At 44.1% G+C, this 23,724-nt stretch overlaps 1 protein-coding gene and 3 pseudogenes across 1 annotated transcript in view; 1 reads left to right on the forward strand and 3 right to left on the reverse strand.

The window, feature by feature from the left end:
* LOC134970177 (5-hydroxytryptamine receptor 3A-like) overlaps nt 1–10,240 on the forward strand; it is a 54,927-nt gene extending 44,687 nt beyond the window's left edge. The window contains exons 8-9 of the mRNA XM_063946196.1: nt 6,775–6,981; nt 9,488–10,240. Of these exons, the coding sequence (XP_063802266.1) occupies nt 6,775–6,981; nt 9,488–9,768 (488 nt within the window). The 3' untranslated portion in view covers nt 9,769–10,240. The remainder of the gene's footprint in view (nt 1–6,774; nt 6,982–9,487) is intronic.
* Nucleotides 10,241–19,446: 9,206 nt separating this feature from the next.
* On the reverse strand, nt 19,447–19,565 carry LOC134971494 (5S ribosomal RNA; annotated as a pseudogene).
* A 221-nt stretch (nt 19,566–19,786) lies between these two features.
* LOC134971189 (5S ribosomal RNA) lies at nt 19,787–19,905 on the reverse strand (annotated as a pseudogene).
* A 2,054-nt stretch (nt 19,906–21,959) lies between these two features.
* On the reverse strand, nt 21,960–22,078 carry LOC134971551 (5S ribosomal RNA; annotated as a pseudogene).
* Between the last annotated feature and the right edge of the window lie 1,646 nt (nt 22,079–23,724).

Genomic DNA, 23,724 nt, shown 5'->3' on the forward strand with positions numbered 1-23,724 from the left:
AAAGGCAGTCTTGCCAGTCATAGTTTATACATAGCCTTGCCAGTCATAGTTTATACATAGCCTTGCCAGTCATAGTTTATACATAGCCTTGCCAGTCATAGTTTATATATAGCCTTGCCAGTCATAGTTTATACTTAGGGGTAACCTGCTAGTCCTTTTCCTGTGAACATTGGTTCTGTGCCTTGTTCTCTGGTCCTGTTTCTGTGGACACTGGTCCTGGAATCTCCTCGTATGCGGAAGTCCTGGCTGAGCTTATTCCCAGTCTACTCAGAGTTTATTGGAGCTGTTACTCTAGCCTAGTCCTTGTTGCATAAATGAGGTATTATCCCTCATACTCAGACTCATACTACAGGGGTGTCATATCCAATTAAGGGGAAAGGGGGAGGTGGGGGGGGGGGGGGGGTATGACCAGCAGGTCAGCCTCTTAATATTTTTTAGTGTAAGATAAGCTGATTTGGAGTTTTCAGCTCTTGCAGTGCAACTATTCGTTTTCTTGGTGGCTTCTCTTTCAACCCTTGTGGAATCCTTTGTTATTAACATTGTATTCAATTTCTAATTATTTTATTGAATTTTAATTAATCAATACATTTCAATCAATCAATCAATCAATCAATCAATCAATCCATCCTTTACCTACCTGCCACTACATTTTCCTTATCTGTACTGTCCTGGGCCCTCTTCTTTTGAAAACATTCTTTCTCTGGGGTTGTATAATATTTTGAACTGCCACCCTGTCTGCGATGCTGTGCCTCGATGTTTCATAGATGTGACATATTCTTTTACACTGACGTGTGTTTGTGCCGCTGCTCTGTAGCTTCGTATAACCAGCCAGTCTTTAGCCATTATTACAGGTGAGCAATATTGTGACTATGAGGTGGTCATAATTGACTGTAATTGACTTGAAATTAATGTTATTAAGGTTAATAATACTGTAGGAACAAAAACAGGCCCAAATTACTTGATTTCTAGCAATTTTTTATAAAAATCTAAAACACACAAGGTTGGTTTTACCAAAACCGGAAAACAAATAGAAAACACAGAGGGTATGAGGGAGTATGCATGCGAATAGGGGTGAGGTGTATCACATCCTAATTGCTATATACTGTGTGATACTTCCCGCCCTTATTGTTTTCACAGCGCTAAAGCAGTGAAAATCCCTCTTACAGTACATGTTGCTACTGCTAGCTGTACAGTTAGCTAGTGTCAAACATACATCACATCAAAGGTCCAACATTCCATTTCATAAAATGTAACCTTAACTCATACTGGGGGAGATTTAGCAAAACTTGGAACTGATTGGTTGGTACTTTGTATCTCTCCACTTTTTTGAATCGCCCCTACTGTACCTTACAACATTGGAAGTCATGTAGGCATGGCCACAGTTAAATTTGGGCATAGAAACATGTTTAAATTTTTCTTTTAAATAAAAATAAATAATGCTGCATCCCGTGGAGACACCTGTAGATTGTGAAAGCACTGCATCATGTCCTAAACCCTCATGAATTATTGTCTTGATCACAGAACAGTCCTCTAAAACTGGGACTGTTCCACAAACACAGAGAAGAATTTGTTGTATAAACAGTCTCCATTTTGTAGGACTGTCCCTCAAAAAGCAAAACAGTTGGTAGGTAAGGTTTTAAAATACTGCTTGGGCACTCAAACGGGTCACTTTTTGCACATTTCTGTTCGCCAGCACAGGGGACTGCGGACAGAAATTATGTTAACGCTCGTGTTGGCAGAAATAATTGAATAGCTCCTGGCAGGAATGGGTGCGGGAGTTGGCAATTACAATTGAATCTCCCTCCAAAAGTTCTATGGTTCTATGGGTGGGTTATATCAATCTTTGCAGTTGTTGATCCCGCCACTTATTGCATACACAGCGGCATTAATAATGCTGTTATATATGTATTATTGGTGGTCATTCCGAGTTGATCGCTCGTTGCCGATTTTCGCAGCGCAGCGACCAAGTGAAAAAACGGCAATTCTGCGCATGGTATGCAGCGTGCATGCGCTAAGTACTTTCGCACAAAACTTTGTAGATTTAAACAAGCTCGAGCAACGTTTTTTCATCGCTCGAGTAATCGTAGTGTGATTGACAGGAAGTGGGTGTTTCTGGGTGGAAACTGTCCGTTTTCAGGGAGTGTGCTAAAAAACGCAGGCGTGACAGGTAAAAACGCAGGAGTGGCAGGTAAAAACGCAGGAGTGGCAGGAGAAACGGAGGAGTGGCTGGCTGAACGCAGGGCGTGTTTGTGACATCAAACCAGGAACTAAACAGACTGAGGTGATCGCAGTCTAGGAGTAGGTCTGGAGCTACTCAGAAACTGCAGCAAATTATTTAGTAGCAGTTCTGCAAATCTTTCGTTCGCTATTCTGCTAAGCTAAGATACACTCCCAGAGGACGGCGGCCTAGCGTTTGCAATGCTGCGAACAACTCGGAATGAGGGCCATTGTGTTTACATTTACACTGGACTGCTCTCCCCATAAGAGCTGTCCTTTGCAATTATAGGACTTCCGGGTTTATGAACTGGGAGTCCATCGGCATGCATGACCATCTGCCAGCGCTTGCTCGAGGCACAGGGAACACTGGGAAGATATCTGTTGAATCCCTCCTGGGGTACAATGTGAAAAGAAGACTTCTATTAGGTAACATCATCTATAGATGGTGTTGCCTATCAGGTCAAAGCTCCTGAATGTACTGCAATATAGAGCTTGGTACATAGGGGAAATGTGGCCAACACTATGACAACTATAGTTTTTGGTATTAATACATCCCACACTTTGTATGAAAAAAAGTGTTGTGCAAAATTATGGAGTAAATGTAATATCATGTGACTTGCATATGTCAGAGACTTGCAGCAAAGTACGAGAGAAGAGAGGTCACTTTTGCTGGGCACTCATTAATAAATGATAATGCGTAATAAAATATAACTTTTATTTATATAAGTTAAAATGACATACAGTAACAAGCACCCCGATAGCCAGTGTCAAGTCACACAGAGAAACACATACAGTATATGAGTATATGAGTATAAAAATAGTTAAATGTTACAGCCAGTGTTTAAACTGGTAACAATAGGGGTCATTCCGACACGTTCGCACGCAGCGGTTCTTCGCTGCGGTGCGAACGGGTCGGAACTGTGCATGCGTGGCCCCCACAATGCGCACGCACGTCATTGCCCAGCGACAGCCGTTGCCGGGTAACGACCAGAAGACAGAAGAAAGTGATCGCTAGCGCGATCGCAAGAAGATTGACAGCAGGGAGGCGTTCCGGGGCAGATACTCACCGTTTTCCGGGTGTGGAAATGACATACAGTTAAATGTTACAGCTAATGTTTATACTGGTAACAATGGGGGTCATTCCGACACATTCGCACGCAGCAGTTCTTCGCTGGGCTGCACAAGCAATCACAACCCTGCTATGCTAAAATACACTCCCCAATAGGCGGCGTCTAGTTGATTGCACGAGCAGCAAAAAGTTGCTACGTGCGATCAACTCGGAATGACCCCCAACGCTTGGGATAGGGAACTAGTCTTTTTTATGCTGAAGGTATAAAGCAGTCTTTGCAGATAAAAGTAAGACATCATTATGATGTGCAAATACAATACGACAAAATAGTTTGTTAGGTAAATAATACTGGTATAAGGGACCCACACGATTAGACATAATACATAATACAATAATTCAATTAGTCCCATAGAGCACTATAACTTCGGTAGCATGGACAATATTCCTGGTGTTGAAAGCATACATTGTATACAAGCCTTAATGGAAAAAAGTGTTTTATATGTTGGTGTATAATACAATAATACAATATAATTAAACAATAATACAGTAGTAGTTAGAGCTATAGGGAAATCAAGTATATCAGATGTCAAGCGATCACCACTAAGGGGTATATGCAATTGTGGTCGAATTCCCGAAATTGTCGAATTTCGGGTCATTTTCGACCAAAAAAAAAAATTCCCCTATGCAATCCAGTGCTTTCCGACCAAAAAACGGACTTTCAAAATTCGACTTTTTGAAATTCGAATTTTTGCAAATTCGACTTTTCTGCAATGATACAAGTGCTGCAATTCGACCAAAGCATATTCAATTCAAGTTTTGAAATTCGACAGCAGTGCTTTTAGACAGCAAATTCGTCATTTTCAATCCGCCACACTTTGGAGGGTGAAAACAAATAAAAAAATTTTAAACATGTTTTTTTTGGTGTTTTTTTTTTTGGGAATAGCAGATCTATTTATATTAGAAGGGATTAGGTACTTTTTTTTTTTTTTGGGAGGCACAAATATTATTTATATATTTTTTAAAATATTATTTTTTTTATTTTTTATGCTGGAAGGGTAAAATCATAAAAAAAAATGGCGTGGGGTCCCCCCTCCAAAGCATAACCAGCCTCGGGCTCATTGAGCTGGTCCTGGTTCTAAAAATGCGGGGAAAAAATTGACAGGGGATCCCCCGTATTTTTAAAACCAGCACCGGGCTCTGCGCCTGGTGCTGGTGCCAAAAATACGGGGGACAAAAAGAGTAGGGGTCCCCCGTATTTTTAACACCAGCATCGGGCTCCACTAGCTGGACAGATAATGCCACAGCCGGGGGTCACTTTTATGCCGTGCCCTGCGGCCGTGGCATCAAATATCCAACTAGTCACCCCTGGCCGGGGTACCCTGGGGGAGTGGGGACCCCTTCAATCAAGGGGTCCCCCCCCCCCCAGCCACCCAAGGGCCAGGGGTGAAGCCCGAGGCTGTCCCCCCCCATCCAATGGGCTGCGGATGGGGGGGCTGATAGCCTTTGTGATAATAAAAAGATATTGTTTTTTCCATTAGTACTACAAGTCCCAGCAAGCCTCTTGGAGAACCACAAGTACCAGCATGCGGGAGAAAAACGGGCCCGCTGGTACCTGTAGTACTACTGGAAAAAAAATACCCAAATAAAAACAGGACACAGACACCGTGACTTGTACAACTTTATTACATACTGCCGACACACACATACTTACCTATGTTGACACGCCGACTGCCACGGTCGCCGACGATCCGAGGGTACCTGTGAAAAAATTATACTCACCTTCCAGCGTCCAGAGGTACATCCACGTCCAGAGGTAAATCCACGTTCTTGGCAAAAAAACAAACCGAACACCGATCCATACCGGACTAGAAAGGGGTCCAATGTTTTCACATAAGACCCCTTTCTCCCGAATGCCGGGATGGGGGGGGACAGCCTCGGGCTTCACCCCTGGCCCTTGGGTGGCTGGGGGGGGGGGGACCCCTTGATTGAAGGGGTCCCCACTCCCCCAGGGTACCCCGGCCAGGGGTGACTAGTTGGATATTTGATGCCACGGCCGCAGGGCACGGCATAAAAGTGACCCCCGGCTGTGGCATTATCTGTCCAGCTAGTGGAGCCCGATGCTGGTGTTAAAAATACGGGGGACCCCTACTCTTTTTGTCCCCCGTATTTTTGGCACCAGCATCAGGCGCAGAGCCCGGTGCTGGTTTTAAAAATACGGGGGATCCCTGGCCAATTTTTCCCCTGCATTTTTAGAACCAGGACCAGCTCAAAGAGCCCGAGGCTGGTTATGCTTTGGAGGGGGGACCCCACGCCATTTTTTTTTCGGGTTTTTCACGTTTTTTCCCCGGCAAAATCCGCCAAATCGGCCGATTTTCGCCCGCGATTCTGGCGAATCCGTTTTTCATTGAATATGGTGAATCCCGGCAGGCACCTGCCGGGATTCACCTGGCGAATTTGGTCGAATTAAAAAACGGCGATAATTGCCGCGAATTCGACCGCAATTGCATATACCCCTATGTTTCTACTTCCCAACTGGAGAGGTGAACAGGTGAGTGAGAGCACAGGGAGATAGATCTGACCCTGAAAGAAGGAAGTATAGTCAATTGAATCTGTTGTTGTTCAGGTGGTTCCCCTCATCACTGGAGCGCAAGGGTGGTGGGGGGCCACCCTACAATGAGAGAAAAGTGGCTACAGATTGGGAAATGGTAAAGTTCCAAATTGCACATAAAAGTATGAGTACCAGAAACCACGGGGGTAATATGGCATTTATGTAGTATATCTTAAACAGAAAACTTTGAAATAAATTACGTATGCTACCAGGTACTGTGCTAGAGTCCGACACATGCGCAGACTGGGGTCTCAATCCTGCTGGAAGTGCATTTTGCCGGGAAGTGACTTGATCACCAAGTGCATATAGGGTGCCCTGTCACCCCTTTTATACACTGGAAAATAATATGGTCTATTGATTGAGTGGGCTGGAAACCCGTTTCACATGGCCTGTTCTACAGCCAATCACAGCGGGTGTGCATATAGTATCCATGTAGCCCCACACCTCGGCTAATCCTAACATCCGCCTAGCATCAGATGCGTGGATGGACCAATCCCATTGTGTTGCCATATTGCTACCACTATATAGTTGACAGCTGTGTGCAAGGGTATTTCTTTTCCAATTACTAAAGATACTGCAACAGTTGCTAAATGACCAACCCGCCGAGCATATTAAATATTTTGAGGGCCAGAACTTCCTTCCATATGATATCTGCATCAGCCAGTCAGGATAATTGCTTATATCGTATCCAAGTAACCGTATCCCCGGCCTGTCATAGAGGGGCTAGCATTCGTAGTGCGCTGAGCCTATGTTATGTTGCTTGTGTACAGATATTGAAGACTTCCCAATGAGTCTGGCTAATGTTTTAAAGCAGCAATAATTTAAAAAGCTCTTACATTTACCCCTATAACTATGATTTAATTTTCTGTTTTGTGCACAGGTATTTTCTGCTGTGTGTGTCTTGCCGCCATGGTGATCAGTATAATGGGTTCCATTGCAATCTCTTATATGTTAATGCTGTCTGAATCTCACCCGGATGTGCCAGCTTGGATAAAACTCTGGATCATGAAGCATCTAGCACGTGTTCTGTTATTCAAGGTCAAATATCATCAACAAGATCAGCTGGTTTCTGAGGAAGTAAGAAAACGTGAGTAGGGCAAGTGGTGATGCATGTAGTACTGACTAATACCCCTTTACCACTAGCTAAATTTACAAGTGTTTTTGCACAGGGGCACGACACGGGTTTTTAGTAAGTGGAAATGGCTCAACATGGGTTGAGTGACCCTGGTATCCTACCCGGGTAGTTACCTGGGTTGAACATGGTAATGACCCGGGTAATTGTGCAGTGGAAACGGTCATTACCCGTGTTTTCAGACCCAAGTAACGCTCTGAGACGCTGATTGGTGCTTCTGGGGCACAGGAAGATGATGTCATCCCTGGGAGACACGCTGGGCACTTGCAGGCATCGTTGCAGCTTCTAAACGTGGAGTTGACACGCTGGGCACAGCTATTGCAGCAGCTTGCAGAAAGACACTCCGCTGGGCACATGCAGGCATTGAAGCAGCTTGCAAACAAACACTCTCTGAAGTCACGCTGGGCACATACAGATATTTATTGCAGCAGCTTCCAAACAGACACTATAGCACAAGGTGAGAAGCTGCATCAAGCTGTCTGTAGCAGATATAAGCAGCAAAACTGCAAACAGTCTGCAACTCCATGCTAGACACAGCTACTGCATCGGTCTCCATTGCTGCAATGCGGTGAGCAGGCACCACCCCTCCCTTTTGTTCCTTTTCGTGACATCATCTTGATGAGACAGTAAAAAGTAAATTTTTCATGACATCAATAGGCTTTTACTGAGCTTACCCGGGTTAAGTGGAAACAGATCCAACCGAGAATAACCTGTGTCAAAGTGCCGTGGAAACGGCGGGGCCGACACGGGTAGTAGCTGGGTTAAACTTCCCGGATCGGACCCGGTACTCAAGTGGAAAAGGGGTATTAAGCAGTGTACTAAGGCCCTTTACTTTAAACATGCTATTAAAAAAACACAAGAACATGAAGCTTTGGAAATCAAAGGCCACAGAATCAGAAAGTTGTATATAAACAATATAACATGTGCTGATATGCAGAACTCTCAAAACACTAATGGAATCTGTTTCTTGTATCACTGGAAGAAGAGCCCTAATTCCAACAAAAACATATACAACTGTAATTCCACGTCTAGCTGTGCATTTGTGACCTGGAAGCAATGCGCAGAAGGGACCTTGTCTGGCCGGCGAAGTGGTGCTGCCATCTGGTATCATGGGAAGCTGAGCATCGCTTAGCGAAGCACATAGGCGTGTGCAGAGCATTTTATTAGGGGGTGCACGACTGGAGTGGCGTGCCTAGCACCATGTATTAGCAGTCAATGCCTTCAGTAATATAGAGATATATAGTCAGTGAAAGACTGCAGTACTATAGAAACAGTCCAACAGGGGGCACTCTCCAGACTTCTATATAAAATGAAGAATAATACATTTATTGAACATACTCAACTTGCACATGTTATTTCCCAAACGGAAGCGGAAACATTTGGGAAGTAACCTGTGCAAGTTGAGTGTGTTCAATAAATGTATTATTCTTTATTATATATAGAAATCTGGAGAGTGCCCCCTGTTGGACTGTTTCTATATTTATGATACCTTGGTATCCGGTGGACACCCCGGCTACTGACTTTTCCTGAGTATGTGAGTGTGACGTGTGTGCGCGTGCTGAGCCAAGCAATCAGTAGTTTACTGAGTAAACCTATAGACTATAGGTGCATTCAGGAAACTACTGATTGCTTGGCTCAGCTAATATATATATATATTTTTTTTAGAATAAGGTAATAACCCTTTATTTTTTTTATACAGAACTTTATCCCCCCCCACCCCTGGCTGGCCTGAGCCCCTATCAGTCTTTTGCCTGGTGCACACAGTGAGTGAGTGATCATTCAAGTCTTGACTCACTCACACTCTGAAGGTTCATGCAGGAAGGCTGTGTCCAGATGAGACCATCACTGTGCTCCTCCAGTGGCGGCTAGTCCTAGGCTCCAGACAGTGCTCCTGGAATGTGTTGTGTTGTTGAACAGGGCAGGGCACACACACAAGTGACTGGACTAGCGGCTGGAAGGAAAAGAGGGAGGCTGCGCGGTGTGACGTGCTGACGTCACACCGCGCAATCGGATCATGACGGCAGGCGGGCTGAGTTGTGCGGCCAGCTACCCACCCACAATGAAGCATGACGGCGGGTGGGCTGGGCTGTGCGGCCAGCCACCCACAACAGTGAGTCTGTCTGACCGGCGGTGCAGCGGGAGGGGGTGACTGTGGAACAGCCCGGGCAGCAATGCAGGTGATCCGATCATCGCTATCAGTGTGCTGCTGTAGTAGACAGCGATGATCGGATCGCAGGCGTGACGTGCAGGGGGACACCTCCCGTGCGCACGCCTATGGCGGAGCCCTCAAAGATATTTTGGGGGGAGTTTTTTGCTAAATGTCAGTAATATAAGATTTGATGGTTCCAATTGTTACAGCAAACAAAGATCTAATGTTCTTGCTTTGGAAGAACAACATTTAAACTGAACAAACCACAGAGAATCTGAGAGATGCAACAACACGTATTTTCATTTCTTGCAGGTGATAGAGATTACAAGAAAGGTGAAGCAGACAAGTCAACAGAGAAGAGGAAAAAGAACATTCAGACAGGCCTGAAAGTTCCAACAGAAGTGAAACTACTAAAGAAGCTGTTAGAGGAAGTCCTCAAGATCCGCCAGGAACTGCTTGTCCCAAACGCCAAGAGTAAATCCATGTCCGATTGGCACTTTGCAGCAACGGTTGTGGACCGGCTCATCCTTATCATCTACTTTATCACAGTTATCATTATGTTTGCTGTTGTTATCGTGGTATGGATCGCATGATAGGCACTTACAATGGGCAATAGAACTTTACACAGAATTGATACTTGTGCAAGCATTCTATGGTTCTAAATATCAAATGTTAGTGAGCAGGGGATGATTAGCTACCATTGCTGCTATGTACCCGCAAACTGCACTAACAATGTCCAGAGGAACTATAATATGGGCCTAATTCATATCTGGACACAAACCCGATGGTTTTCGTACAAATACGATGTTTGCATGTGCAGAACGAGTCTTGCCATGTCCCTTGCAGCCCCCTGTCAGCGGCAGCATGATTGCCATATTGTGGCATTTGGGGGGGCCGAGCGTGAGCTGCACCGGGCACTGCTGCATTAGAATTTTAATTAAACAAATATTGCAGAACTGCTTCATTGCGGCTGTGCAAATCCTTATATGAATCAGGCCCTATATGTCACATGTATTAACCAATTCTGCTACTGAATATTTATTGTTAAAGAGTGTATATCTTTATTTATCTATCACCGCATTAATTAAACAATTTGAATCATGAGCAATTATTTATTTATACTGTGCCATGTAAGAGTACTACACGTGAGAGATAATTGTAGTCCAATCCTTTAATCAATTTACTTATGTATCTCCATTATTTGGGTTTTAAACTGAACAAAAGCAAAATAAAATCACTAACAAAATATATAATACTAATTGCTTCATGCGCCATCATCCTGATCACTAAAGATGTCTAAACGTATTATTTTCATGTATTCAGGCTGCACCCTGTGTTCACATTGAGCACTCATGTGTACCAATGTGAAATTATTTATAGAAAACAATATCGTTTACTACAGCTGTATGCGAGGCATGTGCCTAGAAGCGCCACCTGCTGGGGGCGGCACATGAGGTCGCCCCCCTCCTCCCCCCCCCCTTACACACACACACACACACACACACACACACACACACACACACACACACACACACACACACACAGTGAGCGGACCTGCTCTATTCACAGCTGCCTCCTAATACTGAGTGGCTTGTGTTTTTTTGGGCTGTCCCACCCACATTTTAGCCTGTCAACAACTTTGGCACTGTAAAGCCCACCTCATTCATGCCCCACCCGTCCTTATAGCCGTGCCTAGCTAGCTCTGGCTGCCCTTAGATCTGCCCATTCACCTTCTAGACATCTGAAGCCCATTAGTCACAGCAGCTCAAAGCTCCGCCCTCCTGTGTCCAAAGCCCTGCCCACTTACCTATTCGCCAGCCTCCACCTCTCCTTTGGCAACAAGACACTGAAATGAAGATAAAAGTGGAGATGCAGAGGCTGATGAACACATGGACACATCCCAGAGGTCAGTGTAATGACTGGTGCCGCTCTGTGTGTGTTGTGATCTTACCTTGGGGCTCGCATGCAGGGTCAGATCAATGATCGGGCAGATGATGGGACTACAGCTCCAGGCCTCCATATAAAAATAGGCCCATCATCATGACAGAATGATGATAACTGTCCACACAGGCAGCCATAAATTATGTGTTAAAATTGTATATCTACCTTTGCATATTTAGGTAGACATTAGGAATGGTAATGTATGGGGATGTACACGCACACATAGCACTGGTCACACCCACACAGTGCTGGTCACACCCACACAGCACACCTCCTCAGCTTCCCACAATAGGCCCGTGAACATTTTCAGCCCTAGGCCGTTGTGGCCCTCCATTTAGTTCTGGCTGTACAGTATGTATGTAAATATATTGTAAATATTAGGAGTGGTTCTGAGCGCTATAGGTGCGTAGCCACCAGCCAGGGCCAGCTCCAGGCCTACTAGCGACCTGAGTGAAAAGAAATATTAAGCACCCCCCCATGTGCATGCCAAAGGCACGCGCGCTCCTGGAAAACTGGGCGTGGCCTCGCAATTTTATATAATCAAAATAAATATATTTTCACGTCCCCTCTACACACACACAATTAGCAGCCTTATACATAACGCCCACAGTAGTGTGCCTTACACATAATGTCTCCAGTATAGTGTCAGATACACATAATGATCCCAGTAGTGCAGTGCCAGACACACATACACCATCAGTAGTGCCAGACACACATACACCCCCAGTAGTGCCAAATACACATACACCCCCAGTAGTGGCAGATACACATTATATGCCCCCAGCAGTGCCAAATACAGATCTGTCTCCAGTAGTGCAGTGCCAGATATACATTATATGCCCCCAGCAGTGCCATATACACATTATATGCCCCCGGCAGTGCCATGCCAGATACACATTATATGCCCCCAGCAGTGCCAGATACACATATGCCCCTAGCTGTGCTAGAGACACATATGCCCCCAATAGTGCCAGCTACACATGACCAATAGTGCAGTGCTGGATACACATATGCCCCCAATAGTGCCAGATACACATATGCCCCCAGCAGTGCCAGATTCACATATACCCCCAGCAGTGCCAGATATACATATGCCCCCAGAAGTGCCAGATACACATATGCCCCCAATAGTGCCTGATACACATACACCCTCAATAGTGCCAGATACACATATGCCACCAGCAATGCCAGATACACATAACCCCAGCAGTGCCAGATACACATATGCCCCCAGCAGTGCCAGATATACATATGCACCCAGCAGTGCCAGATACACATATGCACTCAGCAGTGCCAGATACACATATGTCCTCAGCAGTGCCAGATACACATATGTCCCCAGCAGTGCAAGATACACATATGCCCCCAGCAGTGGCAGATATACATATGCCCCCACAGTACCATATACACATATGCCCCCAATAGTGCAGTGCCAGATACACATATGCCCCCAGTAGCGGCAGATATACATATGCCTTTAGCTGTGCTAGTTACACATATGCCCCCATGCCCCCAATAGTGCCAGCTACACATGACCAATAGTGCAGTGCAGGATACACATATGCCCCCAATAGTGGCAGATACACACATGCCCCCCAATAGTGCCAGATACACATATTCCCCCAATAGTCCCAGATACACATGCCCCCAATAGTGCCAGATATACATAGGCCCCCAGTAATGCTACTCACCACTGCCGCTGCCTGCCGGGCTCTGCTGCTCCCACTGCTGTGTTCCGCTGCTGTGCTGTGTCTGAGGGTGAGTTTTGAGCTCATGAGGGAGAGAAGGGAAATCCATATCACCCAGTCCAGGGAATCGCTTCTAGTCCAGGCGGCTGCAGTTCAGGGCCTATAGGTCCCAGGCTAGAAGGAGAGGGAATGGAAGGCAGGGGTTAGGAAGAGGTGGGGGCTGACAGCCTGGGACCAGCAACAGTGGGGCCCACAGCACCTCGGCATTTAGCCCATGTTCCCCATCCAGGCATTCTCTCACTCACACAACTTCTCCAGCTGCATATGGGCTGCGGTCGGCTGCCCGCTCCTCTAGCTCTGCGGGGCTCAGCACCATCACCACCACGCAGTACAGTACTGCAGTGGAAGCAGCTTTGGCTGCTACTGACAACATCCTGATCCCGGTTCACCTCCAGCGCCCGACCCAGCCCTGCAGCAGACTGCTCACCACGAACACCGCCTTGGTGTTGAAGGACAGCGGCTCCCGACACAGGTAGATAGGAAGTCCCCTGATTGGTGCCCGCTTCACAAGCTCCCTTTGGTCACGGGAGAAGCAGCAGGTATCACGGGGGGAGACGTCAGGAGAGTGGAGTCCAGCAGCTTGAGGTGGAGGAGCATGTCACTGCAGGTAATGGCCTGGCGCCTTTAGAAGTCCAACCCCCCGTGTGGCCACTCCTATCGAACCTGCTGGAGAGAGCCCTGCCATCGGCCCCCTGCCAGTGGCATCTGTTAGAGGCATGCTCAATGCTGTCTCTGTTATAGGATACAGCAATGTACACCCCCCTTCCCCCCTCCCGGTTACAACTAGGAAGCTGGTGCTAACTTCACCTATGATGTGCATATCTGGCAGTCACAAACCCCCCACACACCTTTTTCACTCGTGATGTGCAACCCCTCCATTCACCGTGATGTATGCACCCAGCAGCTGCCCACCAACTACCCCCTTCCTTGGCATGGGATGTGTGCCACCTGCAATCCAAAACTCATTGTACCCCACCAGGAGGAGTCACCAGTGTTGGAACTCTCATCTATAGTAGGAGCCTCACCGCTATGTAATTTTACAGGCGCATTAATCAGCTGTCTGGTACAGTAGGTGGCTGGTATGTGCCTGGAGTATTATCTTCCAGTGTTTTTATTGTGGATTTTTAAACAAATGTATTATTTTAATTATGGGAAGTACCATGTGGCATAATGTGAATGAGGGATGCTAATGTGTGGCATAATGTGAATTACGGGCAGAACTGTGGAATAATGTGAATGAGGGATGCTACTGTGTGGCATAATGTGAATTACTGGCAGTACGGTATGGAATAATGTAAAATAAGGGCACTATTGAATGGAATAATATGAAATATGGGCACTACTGTGTTGCATAATGTTTAGTTATGAGCAGTACATTGTGGCATAATGTGAATTACAGACAGTACTGTGTTGCATAATGTGAATTGCAAGCACTACTGTGTGGCATAATGTGAATTACAGGCACTGCTGTGTGGCATAATGTGAATTAATGGCACAACATTTGGCATAATGTGAGTCACGGGCACTACTGTGTTTTATAATTACTACTACTTCTACCCATTTCCCCTGCCACTACCACCATCCCCTCCTCCTGCTACCATGTATATGCAGAGCTGCCTGTCTTAACTCTCCAGCTATGCCTAACTGCCCATGACCATGGAGACTGGAGGTAGTTTTGAAGGAGGAGGGGTGGTGGCCAATAATATTGTGCCTAGGAGCGGCATGACCCCTAAATCTGCCTCTGACTGTATGTGAATTGTATCATTGCTATCCCTTTGTCACACAGGAAGTATTTATTATACAGGATGTGTTTTGTAATACAGGAAGTACTGCTGCAGCTATTGTTTAGTATGACTTGCAGGTAGAAAAACACACTTCAGCAGCTCATCAGAGTCCTGTGCTGATTTGTACACAAACAATTTTACATATACAATATTGGGGGCTGTTCTATAAAACGGGAATAATGAAAATGTTGGTGGTTGTAAAAATACAGGGGGAAAAATGACTGGGGTCCCCCCATATTTATACAACCAGCACCGGGCTCTGCGTCCAGTCCTGGTTCAAAAAATACGGGGAAGAAAAGATGTAGGGGTCCCCCGTATTTTTCAAACCAGCACCGGGCTCCACTAGCCAGAGAGATAATGTCAAAGCCGGTGGACACTTTTATATAGGTCCCTGCGGCCCTGGCATTACCCCCCAAACTAGTCACCCCTGGCCGGGGTACCCTGGAGGAGTGAGGACCCCTTAAATCAAGGGGTCCCCCCCTCCAGCCACCCAGGGGTGAAAGCCGAGGCTGTCCCCTCCATCCGTGGGTGGTGGATGGGAGGCTGATAGCCTTTGTGTAAAAAATAGAATATTGTTTTTTGTGGTAGAACTACAAGTCTCAGCAAGCCTCCCCCACAAGCTGGTACTTGGAGAACCACAAGTACCAGCATGCGGGGAAATAACGGGCCCGCTGGTACCTGTAGTTCTACTACAAAAAAAATACTCCCCAACAAAACACAGCACACACACCGTGAAAGCAAAGCTTTATTTTACATACATGCACACTTACACGCTCACATACTTACCTATTGTCCCACGGAGCCCCTCGGTCCCCTTGTCCCGTAGAATCCACGGTGGATCTGTTAAAAGATGCCCAAAATACTCACCTATTATCCGGTGTAGTTCTGTCCTCTTCAGTTCATGTAGCATCCAGGGGGTTAAAAAAAAAAAAATGACAAAACCCGAACCCTCGCACTAAAGGGGTTCCATGTTTACACATAAAACCCCTTTTTCTGAATGCCGGGACCCCCCAGTGACTACTGTCACTGGAGATCCCGCCAGCCAATCAGGGAGCGCCATGTCATGGCGATCTCCTGATTGGCTGTGTGCTCCTTGCCTGTCAATCAGGCTCTGCATTGCGATCCTCCATTCTAGCCTTGTGGGTGACCCCAATTAACTTTGCGGTTAACCGCAGACCGCAAAGTTCCCATCATAGGCTAGAATGGAGGATCGCGATCAGGGGTGGATTGGGATGGAAAACCAGCCCAGGAAATTGATAGAAGCAGCCCTAATGGGGTGGGGCCTGTTGAGAGGGTGGGGTCTGTCAAAGGGGATGGGGTATGTCAAAGGTGTGGCCTGATTCTGAGTTAAATGCAGTTGCAGCCCCCCCAAAAAATTGCCAACAATGAGATTCTGATATTTACTGTGATGTAATGGCAATTTCCGATCATGTGCTCCAACTAGGATCACGTGATCGGATCTTAACAGGAAGAGAAATACATTTAATAACGGTATTTATTTTTAAAGATATCGAAAAGTGTTCATTTTGATGTTTTAATACAAATTCTATACAGATTGTTTGAGTGTTTATCTAGAATGTGTTTTTATAAATATGTAAGACGGCTTGTTTATTATAGTGTGACCTTATAAAGGTGTAATCAATTCTATTACTTAGAGGGGTATAAAAGGAGACCCCGATGACCACTAGTTATCTGCTCCTGAGGAAGCTGGATGCGAAACGCGTTGAGCCTAATTTGCCACTACGCCCGCATCTGGACCTGACCTGTACCACTGGCGATATTTGCACCGCTTGCCTGCAATCTTGGGACTTCACCAGCACCTTATTGGCAGAACTGATTCCTACAGCACTGAAAGTAATCCATCCAGCTGATATACATGGGACTGCAATCTCAGCTCTGACCTAACCAGTAATGCAAATTTCACCTTATGCTGAATCTTGGTGATCCGCTATTCGGTGTGCTTCAATATTAATGTCCCTCTGAGATCGGGATAAATATTTGCAAGTGTGTCCTATCCAAATTGTGGACTATTTTCCTTTGATATTATGATTACGGGCCGAGTATATCATGTGGCATATCTCCTTTTGTGAATTTATTTATGAGGATTTTAATGTGTTATATGAATAAATGTGGTATAACTTTTTAAACAAGCTGTCTTGAATTGATATAATCATTTAACAGCCACCGCGGGTATACCTTAGTATATTTTCTTTTTTTCACATATAGGGATTATTTATTTATTTATTTATTACCAGTTATTTATATAGCGCACACATATTCCGCAGAGCTGTACAGAGAATATTTGCCCATTCACATCAGTCCCTGCTCCAGTGGAGCTTACAATCTATATTCCCTACCACATGTACACACAGACACATTCAATCTAGGGTTAATTTTGTTGGGAGCCAATTACCTACCAGTATATTTTTGGATTGTGGGAGGAAACCGGAGTACCCAGAGGAAACCCACACAAGTACGGGAGAATATACAAACTCCGCACAGTTAGGGCCATGGTGGGAATCAAACCCATGACCTCAGTGCTGTGAGGCAGTAATGCTAACCATTACACCATCTGGGATCTGACCATCCCTTACTTGATGCTGTTGACAGCGCACTCAATACATTCTTGTTTTATTCCCCCAAATTTTTTTGACTCCCACAGAAAAAAGCAAACACATTGCCCCACCACAGAAAACACACACACACCATTGGCCCTACAGAAAAAAAAAACCCGAATTGAACAACACAGAAAAAATAAAATAGAAACACACTAGCTTTCACAAGAAAAAACAACAAATTGACCACCGACATGAAAAAAAATAACACACTGACCCCCATAGGATATTAAATAAAAAACACATTAGCACCCACATAAAAAAAAACATATTGGCACCCTACAGAAAAAAAACACACACTGGCCCCTACAGAAAACAATAAAACACATTGGCCCCTACAGGAAAAAAAACACATTGGCCCCGGACAGGAAAAAAAATGTATACCACACAGAAGGCTCTGACCTGTAGCCCAGCCCCCAGCCCCAGGGTGCCGTTTAGAGTAAATGTTCCCGCCCTGGAGCTGCATCTCTCTGTCTCTCTCACTCCCTGTCAGCGTTTGGGCGCCATTACACACATGCTACGCTGACTCTGGGACTGGTGGGCAATGCCTCCTCTGTAATGACGCCTGCTTCATCAGTGCTGTGCATCTACAGGGCACATAAGTATTCTACATGTCATCTAGACAGTGTTAGTTAAGAACAAGTGCATACATTCAGGGTTATTTAGTACAAGTACCCTGTGATGTACATCCAGTCTTTACTGTGCATTGTTTTATACACACACACACACACACACACACACACACACACACACACACACACACACATGTGGACAAAGAATGAGGTAGTAATAAGCGACCAATGGTGCCAAACGATACCAAAAACAAGGCGGTGATATAAAAGGTATGTACAACTTTATTGCAATGGAAAGCACTCAAACAATACTGATTATAAAAGCATACAAGCTAATATAAACATATAGGACTCTTAAAAATGCAAAAAGGAGCATAAAAACATAAGAAAAAAAACACCTAAAAGCATTGAAATAGCATTCGACATAAAAGATAAACAAGTAAAAGTTAAAAATAGCGTTCAAAGAGAGAGAAAAACTTAAAAAAGAGGAATAAAATATCTTAGCTTTTTAGTGAGTGAGGTTAGATCAAGGAAGCACCCAACGCGTTTCGTCCTATCTGGACTTCATCAAGGGGTGATTTGAGACTGGAGACAGACCATATATATATACTCAACCTGGAGGGGAAGTGATGTACGCATCACTTCCTGTGATTAATTAGCACCAGTGGTTAATATGTCCAAAATATATATTAGTTGACAAGTTAGTGTAGTTATACTAGTGAGAACCTTGAGACATGCAAAACTAAATAAAAATACACAGGAAACCATCAGTAAAACATAAAAGACAAGCAGAGCCGCGGACTTCCTGTCCAGGCTATGCGCAACATCATATCCGCCCCGCGTCCGGTATCCGGCTCGTCATAGTGCGCATGCGTTGGTCTCGTGTGGCGGAAGTCTGTATGCGGCTGGCATGTTGATATCCTGTCTGTGCTGTAGTTAGCAGAGCGGGATCCAGCGGCGGCCATTTCTTATTAGGTCAAAGTCCACAGTTTTTGCGGCGGCCATGTTTTTGGAGTCCAAATGAATTGTTTAGGGAATTTTCATGATAACTACTTAATGCTTGGATCCAGTTCTTTGTTTATTCATTTGCTCCATGTCAAATATAAAATGAGAGGATGAAATCAGGAATTAGGGTAATGCAGTTCAAATACATCCAATGCATTAAAGTGTCTCGGTACTTTTATTTAGTGTTAAAATGTAATATATGGAACTTCAGATTGATGTTATAGAGTATCCATATACCAAAGAAATTTTAATATAAAATGGAGAGAAACGGAAAAAAAAAAAAAAAATATATATATATATATATATATATATGGAGGATAGTAGCGGATGGAAAAGAGAAAGTTAAATATAAATATATATGTATACGCTGCACGGGTTGAAAAAATATTAGTCATTACTACAGGGTGAGTGAGAGCAAAATAGAGACCAGATGACATCTGGGACCAGAGTCCGCAATTGGGATACAAATCCCTAGAGGTGCATATAAGAAGTGGAAATTTATTTAGACGAATAGGAAATTAATAAGAGGAACATCAGAGGGGACAATTTCTGAAGTTGAATGCGTATATACACACAGTCATTTAGAGCATTCCTCCAACATCCTTATGTTTACAACACCCGATCTTCCAAGGAGGTCTCCCATCCTTGTACTAGCCGGGCCCAGCCTCGCTTAGCTTCCAAGATCAGAAGGCATTGGGCGTCCCCAGGCCGGTATGATTGTAATAGTAATGTGGAATCATGGAGAGAGCCCACCGGTGTCCATGTATACAACGAGTTATTAGCAGAACCTGAATGCTTCTTTATTTTATTATAATAGTTTATCATAGGTCAGAGAACCAAATGGAAGTAGACATATTCTACAAAGATCAAAGTGACAGTAATGAGTGCAAAAAGATTAGTGAACTTGAGATGGGGTATTCCTAGAATTCAAGTCTCTTGTAATATCTTTTTACAGCACCTGGTCTCCCCTGGAGGTCCCCCACCCAGGTACTGGCCAGGCCCAACACTGCTTCGCTTCCAAGATCGACCGGAGTTGGGCATGTCCAGCGTGGTATGGCTGTAATAATCATGAGACAGGGGTCCAACTCGGAAAGGGGAATAAAAAGGGCGGTGGGGGGGAGAGAAGAATATGCAAAGTGAGGAATGGCTTACATTACAAGAAGGGTGCTATCTCGTATCCTTCATTGAAGCCATCCGGATGGAGGGTGTTCAGTTCATAAATCCAGAACATCTCCCTCCTAGAGAGGAGGTTGGAAAGATCTCCTCCTCTTTCTCCCAAGGATACCAGTTCAATGTCTTTATATGTTAGTTCCTCAGTATCCGAATTGTGGCATTGGTGAAAGTGTCTTGATACTACATGTGTGAGAATTTTGTTCTTTACATTCCTGATGTGTTCTTGGATGCAAAGTTTCAGGGCTCTTTTGTTTTGCCAATGTATTTCAATCCACACGGACATTCTAGAAGATATATTACTGATGTTGTGTTGCAGTTTATAAACTGTTTGATCCGATATTCTTTATTGGTATTGGTGTTGTGAAAGGATTTTCTATTCTGTTGAAGATACTTGCAGATATTACATTTACCACATTTGAAACTGCCCACACATTTTGGCACGGTGTTCCTTACTTCAGGATTTCTTAGCATACTAGGTGCCGCCAGATCTTTCAAGCTCTGGGATTTTCGGAAAACCAATTTAGGTTCCTTAGTGAGGTATTCTTTCAAAATGGGGTCCATTAGCAGAATATGCCAATGTTTCTTAAGTGTTTGCTTGATGAGGTTCTCATGCCTGTTATAGGTAGTGATAAATTTGACGGTATCCTCCGTGTTATCCTTGCATTTGTACTTTAAGAGTTCTTCTCTTTCTAGACCTTTGGTTCTAGCGGTAGCTTCTTCCAGGAGTTGTACAGGGTACCCCTTTTCCCTGAATCTTTCTTTGTATACCTCCAATTGTAAATCTCTGTCTTCACTATTCTTGCAGTTGCGTGCTATTCTATTGAACTGGGAGAATGGAATGTTGTCTTTCCACTGTTGTCGATGATTACTCCTGTAGTGCACATAACTGTTCATGTCTACCTTCATAATAAAATTGCTCGTAATGATTTCATTATCTGAGTGTGTCAAGACCAGGTCCAGGAATTAAATTCTTTCGGTATCATCTACGGCCGTGAAGCTTAAGTTCATGTTGTTAGCCGAAATGTGTGCTAAAAATTCCTTAAAACTTGGCTGATCTCCTTCCCACACAATCAAAATATCATCAATGTAACGCTTGTAAGAAATGATGTTATGCTGGTATGGATTATTTGTAAAAATATACTTATTCTCCCAGTGTCCCATAAAAATGTTCGAAAATAGTCCCCATCGCTGTTCGACAGATCTGAAGATAAAACCCATCTAAAAACTTAAAATAATTGTGTTTCAATATAAAATCCATAATTTCACATAAAGAGTCTGTGGTCCTCTGTAATTAGATGGTCCTTGCTGAGGAAGTCATTGCAAGCCTCAATCCCCTTGTCGTGCTCTATGCAAGTATATAAAGATTGCACGTCTATTGTGACCCATCTATACGTGTCTTTCCACTGGAAAGTTTCCATCAAGTTTAGGACTGATGTACTGTCCTTCAAATATGCCGGCAGTTCCATCACACAGGATGAAATCAGGAATTAGAGTAATGCAGTTCAAATACATCCAATGCACTAAAGTGTCTCAGTACTTCTATTTAGTGTTAATATGTAATATATGGAACTTCAGATTGATGTTATAGAGTATCCATATACCAAAGAAATTTTAATATAAAATGGAAAGAAACGGAAAAGATATATATATATGGAGGAAAGTAGTGGATGGAAAAGAGAAAGTTACATATAAATATATATGTATACGCTGCACGGGTTGAAAAAATATTAGTCATTACTACAGGGTGAGTGAGAGCAAAATAGAGATCAGAGGACATCTGGGACCAGAGTCCGCAATTGGGATACAAATCCCTAGAGGTGCATATAAGAAGTGGAAATTTATTTAGACGAATAGGAAATTAATAAGAGGAACATCAGAGGAGACAATTTCTGAAGTTGAATGCGTATATACACACAGTCATTTAGAGCATTCCTCCAACATCCTTATGTTTACAACACCCGATCTTCCAAGGAGGTCTCCCATCCTTGTACTAGCTGGGCCCAGCCTCGCTTAGCTTCCAAGATCAGACGGCATTGGGCGTCCCCAGGCCGGTATGATTGTAATAGTAATGTGGAATCATGGAGAGAGCCCACCGGGGTCCATGTATACAACGAGTTATTAGCAGAACCTGGATGCTTCTTTATTATAATAGTTTATCATAGGTCAGAGAACCAAATGGAAGTAGACATATTCTACAAAGATCAAAGTGACAGTAATGAGTGCATAAAGATTTTTCTGGTATTACTGTTTTCAGCTGCCTGGAGGAAGTCGGTATCATACACAGCATGTTTGGAACAAAGGAACACTCTAATAAAAGGAGCAATTTATGTCAAAAAATCTTCAATGAAACCACTACTTCTAAGATTGAACATAACAGCAACAATCTTGATGACATGTTCTGGAGCATAGAAAGAGTCCTAACAAAGGAAGTCAAGGCATGGTGGGACATTAGGGCCTGGAGCACTATGTTAGTGTTAACAGGATCCCTAGAGGACTTAGGATATCTAAACAGCCCACCTTTGGTTTGGACAATCAGGATTTTATGAAGGAGTGGGACAACACATTACATAACTGTTCCATTAACCTTATGAGACTATTAATAGCCGAAAAGAAACGTATCCTCTCAGCCCTGTAAATAGAGATCAAAGAGGCTGAGAGTAAAATGGAGGTTCATAAGGACAAAGAGGATTTCAGAATTAATGAAAAAGTTCTAAATAAAAAACTGGAACGCATAGAGGAGGAGGTGATCAAGAACAAGGAAAGGAAATTTGCTAGAGACAGACAGGATTACGAGAATAACATGGTGAAAAACTGGAGTCGGTTCAATAGAGGAGGACAACAGGAGCCAAAAGGAAATAGGGACTATTGGCAATCCATCCCCAAAAAAACGAGAAGCTCCAGGACAAACATGAGGGGAACACAGGTGAACCCGATCAGAACCACCAACAAATTCTCAACACTACAGAGATTGGACTCCAACACAGAGGAGCCTTTTTTATCACCAAGCACAACTCAGCACCATCGAGATACGGCAAGGGTAACCGAAAGCTGGAGAACCACCAATACATCTCCACGGAAAAGAAGGCTCGAAGAAGAAGAGGATGCAGTGGCAGTAGGAGGGAAAAGCCTGTTCAAAAGACGAAACCTACAGTAGAACCCCCAACATCAAAAGGCATCTACAACCTCTCAAGCCACGAACTGACAAACCATGAAACCACCCTGCTAAATAAAGGTCTATCATTTGCACCCACAAAGGGAATGAACAAGTTTGACGTTTTTATAGACCTGTACAAATTCATACGGAAAATCACCCTCAAACGCCATTTCCTTAAAAAAGAAGATGCGGTCATACAAAATTATGAACAATCTAAATCTGGCCTAAAACCCACTTCTAAGTTTTACCCCCTAGAATCCAAGGGACATAATGTGGGCCTGTTCTATGAACTAGTAAAGAAGGACCTCTGCGATGCTAACATTACACCAATCAAGGAAAGAAATCTCACAAATAGAGAAACGGAAGCCATCAAAAGACTACAGGAAAATAAGAACATAGTTATAAAAGCGGATGACAAAGGGGGGGTTGGTTATTATGGATAGAGAAGCCTATACCATAGAAGCAAACAGACTACTGGGCGATAGATCCTCATACATTCCATTATCTAATGACCCTAAGGAGACCTTTGTGGAGGAATTAAGATTAATGCTTTTAAA

The sequence above is a fragment of the Pseudophryne corroboree genome, chromosome 11 (assembly GCF_028390025.1).
Source record: "Pseudophryne corroboree isolate aPseCor3 chromosome 11, aPseCor3.hap2, whole genome shotgun sequence".
Classification (NCBI taxonomy): domain Eukaryota; kingdom Metazoa; phylum Chordata; class Amphibia; order Anura; family Myobatrachidae; genus Pseudophryne; species Pseudophryne corroboree.